The sequence below is a fragment of the Macaca thibetana genome, chromosome 10 (assembly GCF_024542745.1).
Source record: "Macaca thibetana thibetana isolate TM-01 chromosome 10, ASM2454274v1, whole genome shotgun sequence".
In the NCBI taxonomy this organism is placed as follows: domain Eukaryota; kingdom Metazoa; phylum Chordata; class Mammalia; order Primates; family Cercopithecidae; genus Macaca; species Macaca thibetana.
Window position 1 is genome coordinate 89,188,460 of NC_065587.1, and position 14,969 is coordinate 89,203,428.

Below are 14,969 nucleotides of genomic sequence, written 5' to 3' on the forward strand. Positions count from 1 at the left end.
AAAAACTCCACTCCACTATCAGGGTCCAGCTCAAATCCGCCCCTTTCCACAAAGTCTTCTCCATTGCTCTGTACTTCCCATTGGATTTAATCATTACTCATGAACTCCTGGGTCATTCTATCCTTTATCAGAGTTGTATTAGGTCTATCTCCCACATCAGACCTAAGGTTAGACTGTGGCTTATTCACCTTTGTAGTTCATTTGCTTCCTGCATGAAGGCAGAAACAATAATGGACAAAGCAATAAGTAAAACACACACCCTCAGCCAGGTGCAGTGGCTCACACCTATAATCCCAACACTTTGGGAGGCCAAGGCGGGTGACTCATGAGGTCAGGAGTTCGAGACCAGCCTGGCCAACATGGTGAAACTCCGTTTCTACTAAAAATACAAAAAATTAGCTGGGCATGGTGGCAGGCGCCTGTAATCCCAGCTACTCAGGAGGCTGAGGCAGAAGAATTGCTTGAACCTGGGAGGCGGAGGTTGCAGTGAGCCAAGACCACGCCACAGCACTCCAGCCCGGGCAACAGAGCAAGACTCTGTCTCAAAAAACAAAAAACAAACAAACAACAACAACCACCACCGCCCTCGCCCCCCACAATGTTTGATATCCTTTAAAATATCCAACATGTTTGGAATTCAGTCTGCACACCAGTACAGCATAATTTCACTTCTAGCTTTAATTTAGTAGCAGAAAATAAGCTGCAAATGTTAAAATAAAGAAAAATCTCCACTCTTCTCTCTTCTCCAATCTTTTCTTCTTCCCCAACCACAAACTGATAAAAAAATACAAGTACATGAAAATAATAAAATAACTGGAGGTCTAGCATGGATTGTTACCTTCTGTCCCAAGAATTCATTCCCAAGTCATCAAGCAATAACCTGCAGAAATAAAAGGGTCCTTGGGGCTCCACTGGGGAGGGCTGCCCTTGGCTGGTGACTTTCATTGCAGAATCGAAGTTATGACTCTGGATATACTCATCCTCCTGAGCATTTTGGCGCAAAATGACCTCGATAATTTCCTTCTCTTGGTCATAGTTCATGCCACATGGGGGTAGGGAAGGTTCATTTAGATTTAGCTGTGATGGTAAAAGGCATTCAGGACTTGTATGGCCAATGTTTTCAAGTAATTTGTCAAGAACATCATCCCCCTCCTCAACTTGAGAAGAGTCTTTCTGAGGTCCAAATGTGTCATGATGCCAGCTTGAAACCAGAAATGAAGGATTTCTTCCATTGGGTGCTAAGCAGCCTTCCAAAGGTCCATATAAAACCTTACCATCCCAAGAGTACTTCCCTGAGATATCCCTCACAATTACTCTCACATCAGAGAGACAGCCCACTGGTGATCCTCCTGCCAGTCCTTCTGTGGGTGTCTGAAGGTAGGAGATGAGGGTGCTATCGTTAAATACAAACAGCTGCAGGTTTGGGCTTCTGAACACCTCAGAGGACAGCTCAGAGCCTTCCACATGGGCATTGTCGTGGTTCTCACTGACAAGGCTGTGTAGTATGGCAGGGCCCCCACTGAGGGGGTAGTGCCCCAGGTGGTTCACCAGGTGGGCCATCACCATTCGAGCAGTCAAGGGGATCAACTCCAAACTTCTTCTCTTCTTCTCTGTAAACAGCAGTAAAGAAACATAAAGAGTCAGTGGTGAATGAAGATTAAAACTCAACTCCTTTTTTGGGGAGGGGGGGCAGGGGGCAGTTCCAATATGGTATATTACAGGCTTTTAGTGTGCCTCAGCCACTTAGAAATAGCAACATAGTGCAAAAAGATCAACTCTCTGAGCTTTAATTCAAGAAGGAAAATGGGAATTCACTGGAATCATGAAGGATGTTCCAGATCTCAGGGAGGACAATGCAGGCAAACAGCCCCTGTGATGGCATCCAGCTGATGTGAGTGAAGCCCCAGTACCTGAGAAAGAGTCTCCCTCTGTAATTTACCTTTCCACTGGGGAACCAAGCAACCCAGGCCAAGGCAGAGAATGATGTTTCTCCCAAGCCCCAGAGCTATCTTGGGGACAGGCTTGGAGGTGCTGAGAGGAAAAGACACCAGAAAAAGCTGCAGGCATTTCCTAGATCCGGAACTGAGAGATTGGAGCACTCGCTCTGGAGTGGGGTAGGGACTTCCACAGCCAGAACTGCGGAAAGTGCCTCAGCAGCAGGCACTGGAATTGTGCTCCTCTCAACTGCAGGCTTGGGGTGGGAGGAGAGAGCTGCTACAGCTGAAGTTTCTCCTGGGCAATGAGACTTGCAGCCAGGGCCAGCTTGGCAACATAGAATCAGTCTGCATGTGTCATTGCTGAGTGCACCAGACTGCTCCCCTGAGATCATGGTGCAGCAGGGCCCTCTCTGTTCCACTCCCAGGCAGGACTCCAGGCAGTAAGGGCAAACGCTTTCCTAGACTGGCGGCCTGAGCCGCCCCAACCTTCCTGTGCACACATCATGGTACAGTACGGCTCTCTCCCCTCCGTGCCTAGGCAGATCTCCAGGCATTCAGAGCACCTGCTTGCCTGGACCAGCAGCCTGAGCCATGCTTCCCTTCCTGGACATAGATCGTGGTGCAACAGGGCCCTTTGCGCTCCGCACCCAAGCAGATCTCCAGGCATTCAAAGCACCTGCTCACCTGGACTGGTAGTGTAAGCTGCTTCACCCTTTATGTAGAGATCCTGGAGTAGGGGGACCCTCTCTGCTTCATGCTCAGGAAGGTCTCTAGGCACTGAGAGCTCCTGCTTGCCTGGTTCAGCAGCCTGAGTCTCTCCATCCCTCCTCTGCTGAGATCCTGGTGCAGGGGAACTCTCTCCACTCCACACCAAGACAGATCTCCAGGTATTCGGCACATTTCCTTGCCCAGATTGGCGGCCTGAGCTGCCCCACCCTTCCTGTATGGTACAGTGGAGCCCATTCCACTCCATGCCCAGGCAGATCTCCAAGCATTCAGAGCACCCACTCACCTGAATCAGCAGACTGAGCCAGCTTGCCCTTCCTGTGCAGAGACCATGGTGAAGTGGGGTCCTCTCCACCCATGCCCAGGCATATCTCCAGGTAGTTGCAGTGCCTGCTTATTTGGGTTACCAGCCTGAGCCACCCCACCTTTCTTGTGCAGAGATTGTAGTATAGCAGAGCCCTTTGAACTCCAAGCCCAGGCAGACTTACAGATACCTGGAGCACCCAAACCCACTCTCCTGATCAGGAGTTCAGGTGCCCCTCTGCCTGTGCAGAGAACTGGGAGCCAAGGAGATTTCCCAGCTCCATGCCTAGGCACATCACTGGGCACCTGATGGCCACCCACTGGATTCTCCCTCAGCACTGCTACTTGTGCCCAACACCAGGGGAGCTGTAAATGAGCCTGTCCAGTCTGGCTCAATCCATCTTGCCCCCTGCCCACCCAGAGCTAAGCAGGGAGCTCAGACCACTGTGCACTCCATGGATCACCCCATTGCCTGAGGCAACAGAGAGCTTCTCCTGGTAAACAAGGATCAAGTATATATCTGGCCACATCACCCACAGCCAGCTTTTACACATAAACACCATCTACTGGCTTATAGGTCAAATTGCACAGCCCAATATAAAACCTGCCGACAGAAGTCCATAGGGCTATAGAAGCAAATCCAGAAGATGGCAGATTGGAGGCAGTGTTAGCGTGCCTCTCCCACTGGGAAGGACAGAATAGTGTGTAGAGATTTGCACTGTGAACTTTTTTCCAAGGAGCAATACAGGAACTCAACAGGAAAACTGCAAGAATCCACAGACCCTTTGAAAGAAGCAGAAGGCTGAAGTCTACTCCAAGAGACAGGTGAAAAACTATAAATCCTCAGAGTGTGAGTGGGAGAGACTACCTTCAGAATACACATCCCCACACAGGAATCTGAAAATCCAGGTCATGGGAGAAGGCCTTAACCCTACCCAGAGCTGGAACTGCTTAAGGGAGTGATGAGAAACATAAAAGTAGAAGTAGCAGCAGCAAATGCCTTGCAGGCATTCCCAGTCTCCAGCATGAACTGAGGGAAGCCACACCTGAATATATCTCACAGGGGACCTTGGGGTAGCCGGTCAACTAGCTCAGAAAGGGGTTGCAGGGTGAAAGGTGCTCCTAACTGAATTTCATGATATAATCTCGAGCAGGGATGAACTCCTTTGACCAGAACCGGCAGGGGCGGGGGGTAGGGGGGGACAGGGAAGTGCATTGCAGACACATCTGCATCATGGGCAGATAGGAGGGGCATGGCTAGAAAGCCAGGTGGGAAAGCTTATGGCCTGGGACAGATCTGGGTTCTGTGTGCAGACTGCCTGGATCTAAACCTGGTGCTGCTAGTAAGAACACTGAGGGAGTGAGATCGGCCTTGCCAACTGCATGGGAGCTGGGCAAGGCTTACTGCTGCCTGCTACACTCCACTCCCATTGTGAACTCTTCTGTGCAGCAGAGGCAGTTATACTACCTCTGGAACATTACCCCACTGCCTGAGAACCACCCCTGACCCTCAAAGGAACCATGGCTGGCCCCACTCAAGGAGAGTCAGAACACAGATCTGCTCAACCCTATCCCCACCTGTTGGTATGTATCCCTGCACCCACCCCGGTAGCTTAGGTAGCTTAACACAAAGGACACAAACTTGTAGGAGCTTTACAGCCCTGCCCATTGCCTCAGAAACCAGATTACTTCCCCTAGGCAATTTAGGGCTAGCTCAAATCCCACAGCTAGTACTGCAGCTGGTGCTCTCTTGCAAGCACCACGTCATGGCTGGAACTAGCTGATGCAGCCCACTACAGCATCTACAGGTGGAATAACACTGTGCCCAGGAAGGAGAAAATGGCTAAATGACCTTAGCTATCACCAATGCCCATAATACGCTAGCCATCAGAGGTCCTGAGCCTATCCAGGTGAAAGTTAACCACAATTAAAACCAGCATTCAAGAAAGCCAGCACACTAAGCTTATCTATAACCAAGGAATCTCACAGAGTCTACGTCACCCCCCTGCCACCTCTATCACAGCTGGAGTACCCACTGCTGGGAGACTTGAAGAAAGGTCACATCACCGGATGATCATTTGCAGACATTTCCCAGCACCAGCCTGGAGAGTGGCAACCCCACTGGGTGGCTAGACCCAGAAGAGCAATAGCAATCACTGTAGTTTGGCTATCAAGACCTCCTATTTCTAGGGGAAGGGGGAGAGCACCACATCAAGGGAACACCCCAAGGGACAAAAGAATTTGGACAGCAGGGCTTGAGTCCCACATCTTTCTGCAGCAGAGACACAATTGCAGCGCTGGGTGCAACAGGGAAAGTCTGAACCTCTACCCCAACAGGAAGGCAGCCTGCATGCTCGTGAAGGCTCGTGGAGAAAGGGTCCTTGTTCTCCACTTTGTCAACCACCATAGACACAACTGGAACTTATTCCATGGGAACTCAGCATGAATGCACCTATAGATAGCCCTCCTGGAACAATTCATGGTGACTGCATCCTCACAGACGCACTCTCCGAGTTTAGGCTTGCAAAAGAGGCAGAATCATAATTCCTTTCCACATGGAACATCAACATCCCTCATCCCTACAGATGAAAAGAGGTGCCTGTCTGATGTGAACAGCCGAAACATTAGGACAGGAGTGAGGCTGGGAGGTGGGTAACTTTCTCGCCGCTGGCCTGACAGGAGAGCTGAGTTAGTTTCCACTCTTCACCCTGATAAAACTCAGTGCATCTAACTGAGAGATCCCCTAGCCACATTAATCAAGGCTGGGGCCTCAGCCCACCATTGTGTATTGTATCTAACCACGTGCTTTAGCTGCAACTGGTTTCTATCTAGAGATACTTCCCCTACTGGCCTGAAGCCTGGATCATCAAGAGAGTCAATAAAATACTGGGGAAAAATTAAATGAAAAAGTGCATACCATGGGGAAATGATATAAGCTTCAAGAGATCCTTGCCATTCCAATTCCACAGGAGACAATGAAATTGCCCACACCCCGAGTACGTAACTACTACAATCAGCATCTGAGAAACTTAGCATACAAAGACTCCATATAACCAAGAAACTCATATAGAATATTCACCTCTAAAAGCAGCAAAATCAAATTAGGCTATAATAAACTATAAACATTAAAGTCACATATTTAAGAGGAGGGGAAAGAGAAATTAAAAAATAAATACAGTCAAATCAAGAATAAATTCAAGAACAATTTGAAGAAACAGTCTACACAAATGAGAAGGAACCAGAAAATACAGGTAATATGATAAAACAAGGTTCAAAAGATCACACTAGCTTCCCAGCAATGGATCTAAACCAAGATGAAATCTTTGAAATACCAGATAAAGAATTTAGAAGGCTGATTATTAAGCTACTCAACAAGATACCAGAAAAAGGTGAAAAACAACATAAATTTTTTTTTCCCCCTCGAGATGGAGTCTTGCTCTGTCGCCAGGCTAGAGTGCAGTGGCGCGATCTCGGCTCATTGCAACCTCCGCCTCCCAGGTTCAAGCAATTATCCTGCCTCAGCCTCCCAAGTAGCTGGGACTACAGGTACCTGCCACAATGCCCAGCTAATTTTTTGTATTTTTAGTAGAGATAAGGTTTCACCATGTTAGCCAGGATGGTCTGGATCTCCTGACCTCGTGATCCATCTGCCTCGGCCTCCCAAAGTGCTGGGATTACAGACGTGAGCCACCATGCCTGGCCACCTGATCAGAGATAGTTTTGTTATGGATGATGAAGTACGACATTGAGTGAAAAAAAATACCCTCAAATTTGAGATCTTTCTTGCTTAACCTAAAATACCTACACTATCACCTTCATTTTTCCTTTTCACTTTCTATATGATGTATCCACTTAGCAAGGATGTGCATACCAATATGTTTTTAAGCATTTTGCCTATTTGCTTAGCTAATATGTCAGTGAATTGTAAAAACTCCTTTGTCAGAGAAGTTTAAGCAATTATTTTTAGTACTTTAGATCTTGGGAATGTTTGCATTAGCTCCTGATGTTTTTTGGAGAACAAATATTCAGGTAAAGGATAATTGTACATTGAAAGAAAAATGGTGCCAGAATTTAAATGTGTATTTTTAGGTTTTTCCTTTTTCAATAACCTATTTATCTTCTGCTATTTTTAAGTGACAACTCATAATAAATGGTGAACCTATTTTAGGGATAGCCATGTTTTAGGAATATATTCATGTGGGATGAGAATAAATTGATGACTTTAGGAAAAAATAAATTAATTTTATTATAAGACATATGAACTTACAGTAGGGAACAACAAAACGAATAGATTAAGAGTTGTTTCAATTACTTAATAAAAATAATTTATCATTGTGGGGGGAAAAGTAAAGCAGACATTGCAGTTAACAGACAGTAGAGCTCCAGAAATAAACAATTAAATGATTAAATAAATGGAGAACAAATCAAGAGAACAATGTGAAAATGAACCATGTATCAATCACCTCCAACACAACTCAAAACAAGAGTGTTAAGTCTACTCCACGTCAAAAATCTCAGAGTCAATAATGTATTTTAGGAACTTGGTCATTAAATCTTAGGTTCAAATTCCACCTCCCTTACTTCTGACTTGTACACACCCCTGCGAATATCCCTTAACCTCAGTTTGCTCATCTACAAAATGGAGCTAAAATCAGGACTGCTAGATTTTAAGCCCTTGCTCATGACTGTCACCCCCGCCCCCTGTCTTTTTCATCCTCATCTCACCTTTCCCTTCCTGTCAGCTTGAACCTTGCTCCAGACTCTGTAGTGCTGCAAGCATACCTCTGGACCTTGGTCCTCCCTCACCTGGCCACTGCCTGCTGTGTCCTTCCTCCTTCCACCAAGGGCCTCACAAAAGGAGTCTGACTCAGGGATGTGATTGTTACTGCACAGGTCACCTGCTCATGTTATCTGGCTTGACCCACCACTCTGGTGAAAGTGCTCTGGCAAAACCTACCACCAAACACCTAGTTGGGAAATAAAACAGCTCCTGTTTCATTCTCACCTTCCCTAAGCTTTCTGAAGCAACTAGCACTACTGACCTTTCTCAACTTCTTACCTTTCTTCCTTGACTTGCTAGAAATGACTCTTTCTTGGTCCTTTTTCTACTTCTCTGACTTTGCTTTCCTGCTGACATTCTTCACTCTGCTGTCCTTAAGGATGTTTTTGCCTACATGATTCTACTTTTGGGCCTAGGTTTTTAACTTGTGAAGTCCATAAAATTTTCATGGATGATCTAACACTTCACACCTACATCTCTTTCAATTTTTTTTTTTTTTTTTTTTTTAGATAGGGCCTCACTCTGTCGCTCAAGCTAGAGTGCAGTGGCACTGATCACAGCAGCCTTGACCTCACAGATTCAACAGGTCCTGTGCTCAACTGATCTGCTCTCCTTGGCCTCCCAAAGTGACAGGATTACAGGTGGGAGCCACCAGGCTCAGCCTTCTTCTAATTTTTAGTGTTGAGACAACTGCAGATTCACATGCAGTTGTAAGCAATAATACAGAGAGACCTCAAATACCCTTCATCTCAGAGTAACATCTTGCATATCTACAGGACAACATCACAGTCAGGAAATTGACATTGATAATAATCCATCTATATTATTCAGTGTTCACCAGTTTTACATGCATGCATTTGTGTGTGTGTGTGTGTGTGTGTTTGGTTCTATGCAATTTTATCATATGTATAGACAATATACCCACATTCTGACTCCCATTCCAAGGCCCAAAGCTGGGCTCTTATCATTCTGGGGAGAGGGGTGCTTAAGTAAGAAATACAGCAGGCTCTAAGTCCTGACAATCCCTATATACTCTAAAATGGACTCTCTGCTATGAGCAGAGCAAATCTAAAACTGTAGCAAGTACATTTCCATCTCTTTTTATGATGCTCTTCTAACTTGGAACAATCTACGAGCTCCTTTCAACACCTGTCCACCCTGCTAAGTCTGGCTTAAGTCCTTCTTCATGGAAAGCCCTCATGGTGCTACCAGTCCACAATGAGTCCTTCTGGACTTCACTGTGTGTTTTCCATTAGATGTAAAGCTCCTTGAGGATAGAAAATGAGCCTTTTTGTGAGTTCCAAGGATCTAAGACATACCTGTCTTGAATAATACAAAAACCATTTGAACTACTAAAATGGGAAAACAGCAGAGAAAAAAAAATAGAAAAAAAGAAGAAACAAGGAAGGCAGAATTTGCCATCACAGAGGACTCCAGGAACTAGGATTTCAACTTCAACAACTAGTTTAAAAAAAAAAAAAAAAAGTACAGCAAGCATGGCAAAAGGCTAAATCCTTCCTTTTCCTTCTCACAAGGTTTCATACTTGAAGGAATACTCACTCACCCTCTTCAACAGTCAGCAGGTTACCCAGTTCCGCTGATGAATGATACTGGACTGGCTCAGAGCTCTTCACATTTGCCAGTGGCAGGAAGGGGTCATAATCCGTGGATGACAAGTCAGCCAGGGTCAGTGTGTAGTGACTCTGTTGGGTGTACGTGCTTGAGCCACACACACAGCAGTGCAGAACCTGTGAAAACAGAGGCCATGTGCACCATGGATGCTACCCACCTCGTGTCCCCTGACAATCTGTCAAACTACTGTTGCACTTGACAGCTAGGACTCCTGCTTGGTCCTAGTTGGAAATGGAATGACCATTCTTAACTATATTCTTACTATTAGCAAATTTATTTTGCTCCTTTCATATCAATGCCAAGAAATATGTTCTCAAGGCAAAAGGAAAGTAAAAGTTAAAAAGTACTTATTCACATTCTGTGTGACTGCACATACCTAAGTCCCCCTCCTGTCCACCAAAGGTGGCACAGGTAGAAGGAACTAATCAGGGCATGAAGGGTAGTGGTGGGACAGGCCAACCATGGTGGAGGGTGGAATGAGCACAACAAGCAGAGACCACTAGTGCACGACATGAGTTTAAATTAGTATAACTCATGACACCATGAATTGTAAGGGCTAACTTAATACAATTTTAAAATTATTCTTATTTTGACAAGATTAGTTTCCTGAAAGTTCACTGGTAGTTTACAAACTGCAGTTGACTGAAAATCTATCTACTCATTTGAGCTTTTGTACACATACAAGCCATGCAAACACAAATCATCTTGAATATGCTAAAATGCATAAATGAGGTAATGATTGTACCAGATTTCCCTTTTTAATCATAACTTCAAGACCATAAACTCCAAACACTGATTTCTGTAAGAATCAAGGTAATACTTGAAAAACTAAGAAAACACCATTGGGTTAAATATATTTCTGTAAAGTAAATTCACTTTTAGATGACTAGCTTTGGTTTGCTGACATGGCAAGAGGCCTTGTGGTCAGGTACCCTTTGTAAATGGCTACAAAGTACCAAGAATTACAGTTGTCAGGGCAACCACTTGACTATGTCCTCTTCCTAGCAAAAAATGCAGTATAGGAAAATCCTTACGGCAGCTCTGTTATTCATTTAAAAATTAAGCTGCAATCACTGAGATAATTAATTTCTAGTAGCCAAAATGCAATAAATGTAGGAAGTGTACATTAAAACCACATGCTATGTGTAAACTAGCACAACTACTTTGGAAAATTATTTGGTGCTTACCAGTAAGGCAGAATATATGTATTCTAGCAACTTCACTCCTAGGTACACATCCAACAGAAATGCATATGTGTGTATACAAAAAAACAAAAAACAAACAAACAAAAAACCCAAAACAACCACCCTAAATATTCACATTTTATGGGTCCAAAACTCTAAACTATCCAAGTGTCTATGAACAGTAAAATAGATAAATGTATTGTGGTTTATTCTGTGTAATACTATCTATTACCAAGAGTGAAAAATCTGCAACTATTCACAACAGTTTGAATAAATCACTAAAAAATAATATTGAGCAAAAGATGTCAGACAAAAGAAGACATACTGTATGACTCAATTTGTATCAAGTTCAAAACAGGCAAAACTACTCTACTCTGTTACACAGGATAGAGGCTATCCCTGGACATGTGTACGGGGCCAGTGGCTAGGGGGAGGCACAGAGAAGGCTTCCAGGATGCCAGGAATGTTCTGTTTCCTGATCTGGGCTCTGATTTTACAAGCATGCTCACTTGGTAAAAATTCATCAAGCTTTCACTTACAGACTGGTGCAGTTTTCTGGAAGCATATTATACTTCAATAAAAAGTTTACTCTTAAACTACAAAACAAACAGTTATTTAGTAAATTCATGAATTTTTACTACGAGGTGACTTTTACAGTGATAAAGCAATTTTAAGAGAAATCTTTAAGAAAAGAAAGAACTCAGAAAAGAGATTTACATAAGTGATTGTGGCTAATGCAGTTGGTCCAAACCAAGCTCTGTACAGGTTTATAAGCCACAAAAATAACAGAAGTATCTAATGAATCCTAATATAGTTATTAAAATCTTTAACTACTGAAGAAACCGTTTAAGAATACACAAATACTTTTTAGTAGAATTTCAACCACAATTAGGTATTTTTTTTAAAGTAAGACTTTTAAAAATAAGGCAATAAAGTAATCAGTCTGTGACTTGGACTCTTCTTTTATTATTAAAGGTTTCTTAGTAAAAGAGTAAACCACAGACTTTTCCCTCCATAACAGTAATTATTCAGTGGACATGCAAATGCTAAATGAATAGCCAAGGTTTGAGAGAGACTGTTAAGACAAATTACAGAAGGATATTATAAGCAATCCAGAACAAAGGCCACCCCTAGTCATCAGTGTGTATGTGTGTGGGGGGAAGGGGTGGGGGGTTAACTAAGAATATTTTAAGTATTATAAAAATGATGAAGCTAATTACTTTGATGTGAAATAATTCCTTAATTTATTTCTTAAGAATTTTTTGAGGCAAAATGATTACTGAGACCATTAAACCTTTTTCTTCCTTTGATAAACAGATTTTGTCAAAGTAATGCTGTATACAAATAGTTAGATAAAAGAAATAAGACCTGGTGTTCTATAGATCAGTAGGATGGCTGTAGTTAACATTAATCAATTGTACATTTCAAAATAGCTAGAAGACAATAATTCCAGTGTCCCTAGCATAAAGAAAAGATAAACATTTAAGACAGACATCCCAATTACCCTGATTTGATTACGTGAATGTATCAAATTATCAAATGTACCCTGAAAATATGTACATCTAATATATGCAACAAAAATAAATTAATTTTTTAAAAAGAAGTTATTTGCCCTAGGGAAAAAGTTAATGTAGATATCCCTATAATATGAACAGTTCTTTCTTAAGTAGACATAGAACATGTTCCATGAAAATTGAAGAATTCTGACAAAACTGCAGTTGTTTAAAGAATAAAGATGATACTCATGTAAAATGCATGCATCTTTAACTTGGTAACCACTGCTTCTTTATATCTGTTCTGCTTTCAGTCCTTAAGTTATTTATAATTTTTTTTTTTTTTTTTTTGAGATGGAGTCTTGCTCTGTTGCCCAGGCTGGAGTGCAGTGGCGAGATTGCCTCTCACTCCAAGCTCTGCCTCCCAGGGGTAGCTGGGACTATAGGCGCCCGCCATCACACCCAGCTAATTTTTTGTACTTTTAGTAGAGACGGGGTTTCACCTTGTTAGCCAGGATGGTCTCAATCTCCTGACCTCGTGATCTGCCCACCTCGGCCTCCCAAAGTGCTGGGATTACAGGCGTGAGCCACCGTGCCTGGCCAAGTTATTTACTTTTTAAGAAAAAGTTTAGCCACCATAAATCCTTTTCAAAAGGGCAATGACAAATAAGTACATGCATAAGACATATTTTGGTGGTTCTCTGGCATATAAACCCACACTCCATTCCCCCAGACCCAGGTGGAGACTCACCCTGTAGATATAATCCAGCAAGGGGGCTCTGGCCGAATGCTGCTCCTCTAGGACTGCCGTGGACACGGGGTGGAGAAGGACACTCACGGGCAATGCCATGCACCAGTCCAAGAGGCAGAGTAGCAAGGACACAATAAACTGGAAGAAGAACATGCCCGGTAACTTATGCTGCAGTCTCTTAAACCTCACTACAAGCAGTAATAAGAGAATTGTCCCTACGCATAGTATTCAGTGGACATGCAGGTGCTAGATAGGCAGGTAAGCAAGTAAATAAATAAATAGCATTTTCACAAAAAAGACTGTTAAGGCCAATAGAGAAGGATATTACAAAGGATATCACTAGTTGTAACATTATTTATCATTTTACCTTACATTAAAATAAAAACTCTAGGAAAAACTTAGTTAATGTGCCACCTACCTTCTTGTCTGTTTCCACTGAGGAGTACTCTGCACTTGGTAAAAGAAAAGCAATTGTGGCCACAAGGATCTGCATAAAAGATAAATCCCCAATCAAACAGACCATATTTGTAAGCCTTTGTAAGCCCATGTTAGGAATCCCACGATGGCCTTGCAACTAAGGCCAGCTTGGTGCCAACTCACCAAAGAAAGGTGACACAAAGCAGAGGGCCAGCTGTGTGGTGATCTTGAAAATTAGGAAAAGACAATGGGGTCACATCCAGTTTCTACTCTACTTTTCTGGTTGAAAAATTAGGGGGGAAGACAGAGAAAAGAGTATTTCTCTCTGCAGTCACATAATTCTGAACATCAGTTTCCACAGTTTTCATAGTGAAGTGAAAAAACACTTCCAAAAATAATTATGAAAATGCTCCCATTTTCTCCACCTGCTGTCCTGGTGTAAACAGCACCCCTTTCATTCTCAAAAGCAGTCCCATTTAGACGATAAATTACATCGTCACCCCAAAACCCTACTTTCCATTTCAGAGCATTTTATGTTCCCATGTCCAAACTCCATTTCACTCTAGGTCACTTAAGGTCAAAAATCACTTGTGCCTTTTAATGTACCTCTGAGAGAACAAAGTGATCTTTCCAGGGAAATCTGTCTAGGGCTGAGAGAAAATAAACCAACATCACTTCTTCTCTCTCCTTGTAATACCTCACGGGGACAAATCAAATTTCCTCGAAGAGTTACCACTGGATGTATAAGAACAGGGCATGTGTTAAAAGTGCAGCTATAAAACTCAGTAGAAGTGCCTTATCCCATGGACACCTATGGGAGTGACGGTGCTTGCTTGTGTACAGGCGAAGCACACTTGGACGCAAGTGGCCTTCAGGATATGACTGTTGAGAAGATTCTTCCTATTCCTTCCACCCCTCTCTCCCACCAGTTACCCACACAGAGGTTATCATGGTAGCAATCTCATTACGGCCAGTAATCCTGCTAGGGCAGAAAGTGGGGTCCAGGGCTTTAGTCTGGGAGAGACTTCTGTTTTACACAACAGCCGCCCCCTCCACCCCTCACGGAGGGCATCATAACCAGCTGCCTACTCCTTGTTGGCACCATCCAAATTGCTCTTGATGAATGAAGCCCAATCTACAAAAGGTTTCTTTGTTGTGGTCGTGCCTGCCTTTCAAACTCCCCAAGTATAAGCCTCTGTCTGGAACACTGCTGGCTTCTTTACATAGTGCCTGAAATCACAGCTGAGAAGAACCAGTCTAACTTAATCTTAAAACGAGTGACTTGTGGCAATTTAATAGTCGGTTCTCTAACAATTATTTGAACATTTATAATTAATTAAATATCAAATACAATAAAAAGAAAATGCTTATGTTTTAGTATTCCAGAAAAAAAAGACTTACTTCTGCCATTTTCCGAGGCAGAGAGGTTTCAAACATCTGAAGTTTCTCCCAGTAGGAAACCAGCAACTGAAGCACATCGCAAGCTACCTGGGCCACGATTTTGTTGGGAAACTATAAAAGGAAACCAAATCCCAAAGCAGACACATAACTTAACAGGTACATCATTCTTAAGGACAAAATAGTTACTTCCTCTCAGTTCCTTATAGATTACATTTATCTGTTTTGCCTCAAATTGATGAAAAATATGTCTTACTACCAGAGAGTTTAGACATCGTCACATCACCATTTTAAAACTGCCTCTTCTCTAGCCTCATTGTGTTAATTTACATAGCGTTCTACAGGAAC

At 43.2% G+C, this 14,969-nt stretch overlaps 1 protein-coding gene across 4 annotated transcripts in view; it reads right to left on the reverse strand.

Annotated features, from left to right (window-relative positions):
- The window catches only part of RALGAPA2 (Ral GTPase activating protein catalytic subunit alpha 2), a 321,485-nt gene that overhangs the window by 121,888 nt on the left and 184,628 nt on the right, over positions 1-14,969 (reverse strand). For all 4 annotated transcript variants that reach the window (XM_050745426.1, XM_050745427.1, XM_050745428.1 and 1 more), the window contains 5 exons: positions 14,625-14,735; positions 13,225-13,293; positions 12,807-12,944; positions 9,311-9,494; positions 839-1,610 (listed from right to left, as the gene is read on the reverse strand). In XM_050745426.1, the coding sequence (XP_050601383.1) occupies positions 839-1,610; positions 9,311-9,494; positions 12,807-12,944; positions 13,225-13,293; positions 14,625-14,735 (1,274 nt within the window). The remainder of the gene's footprint in view (positions 1-838; positions 1,611-9,310; positions 9,495-12,806; positions 12,945-13,224; positions 13,294-14,624; positions 14,736-14,969) is intronic.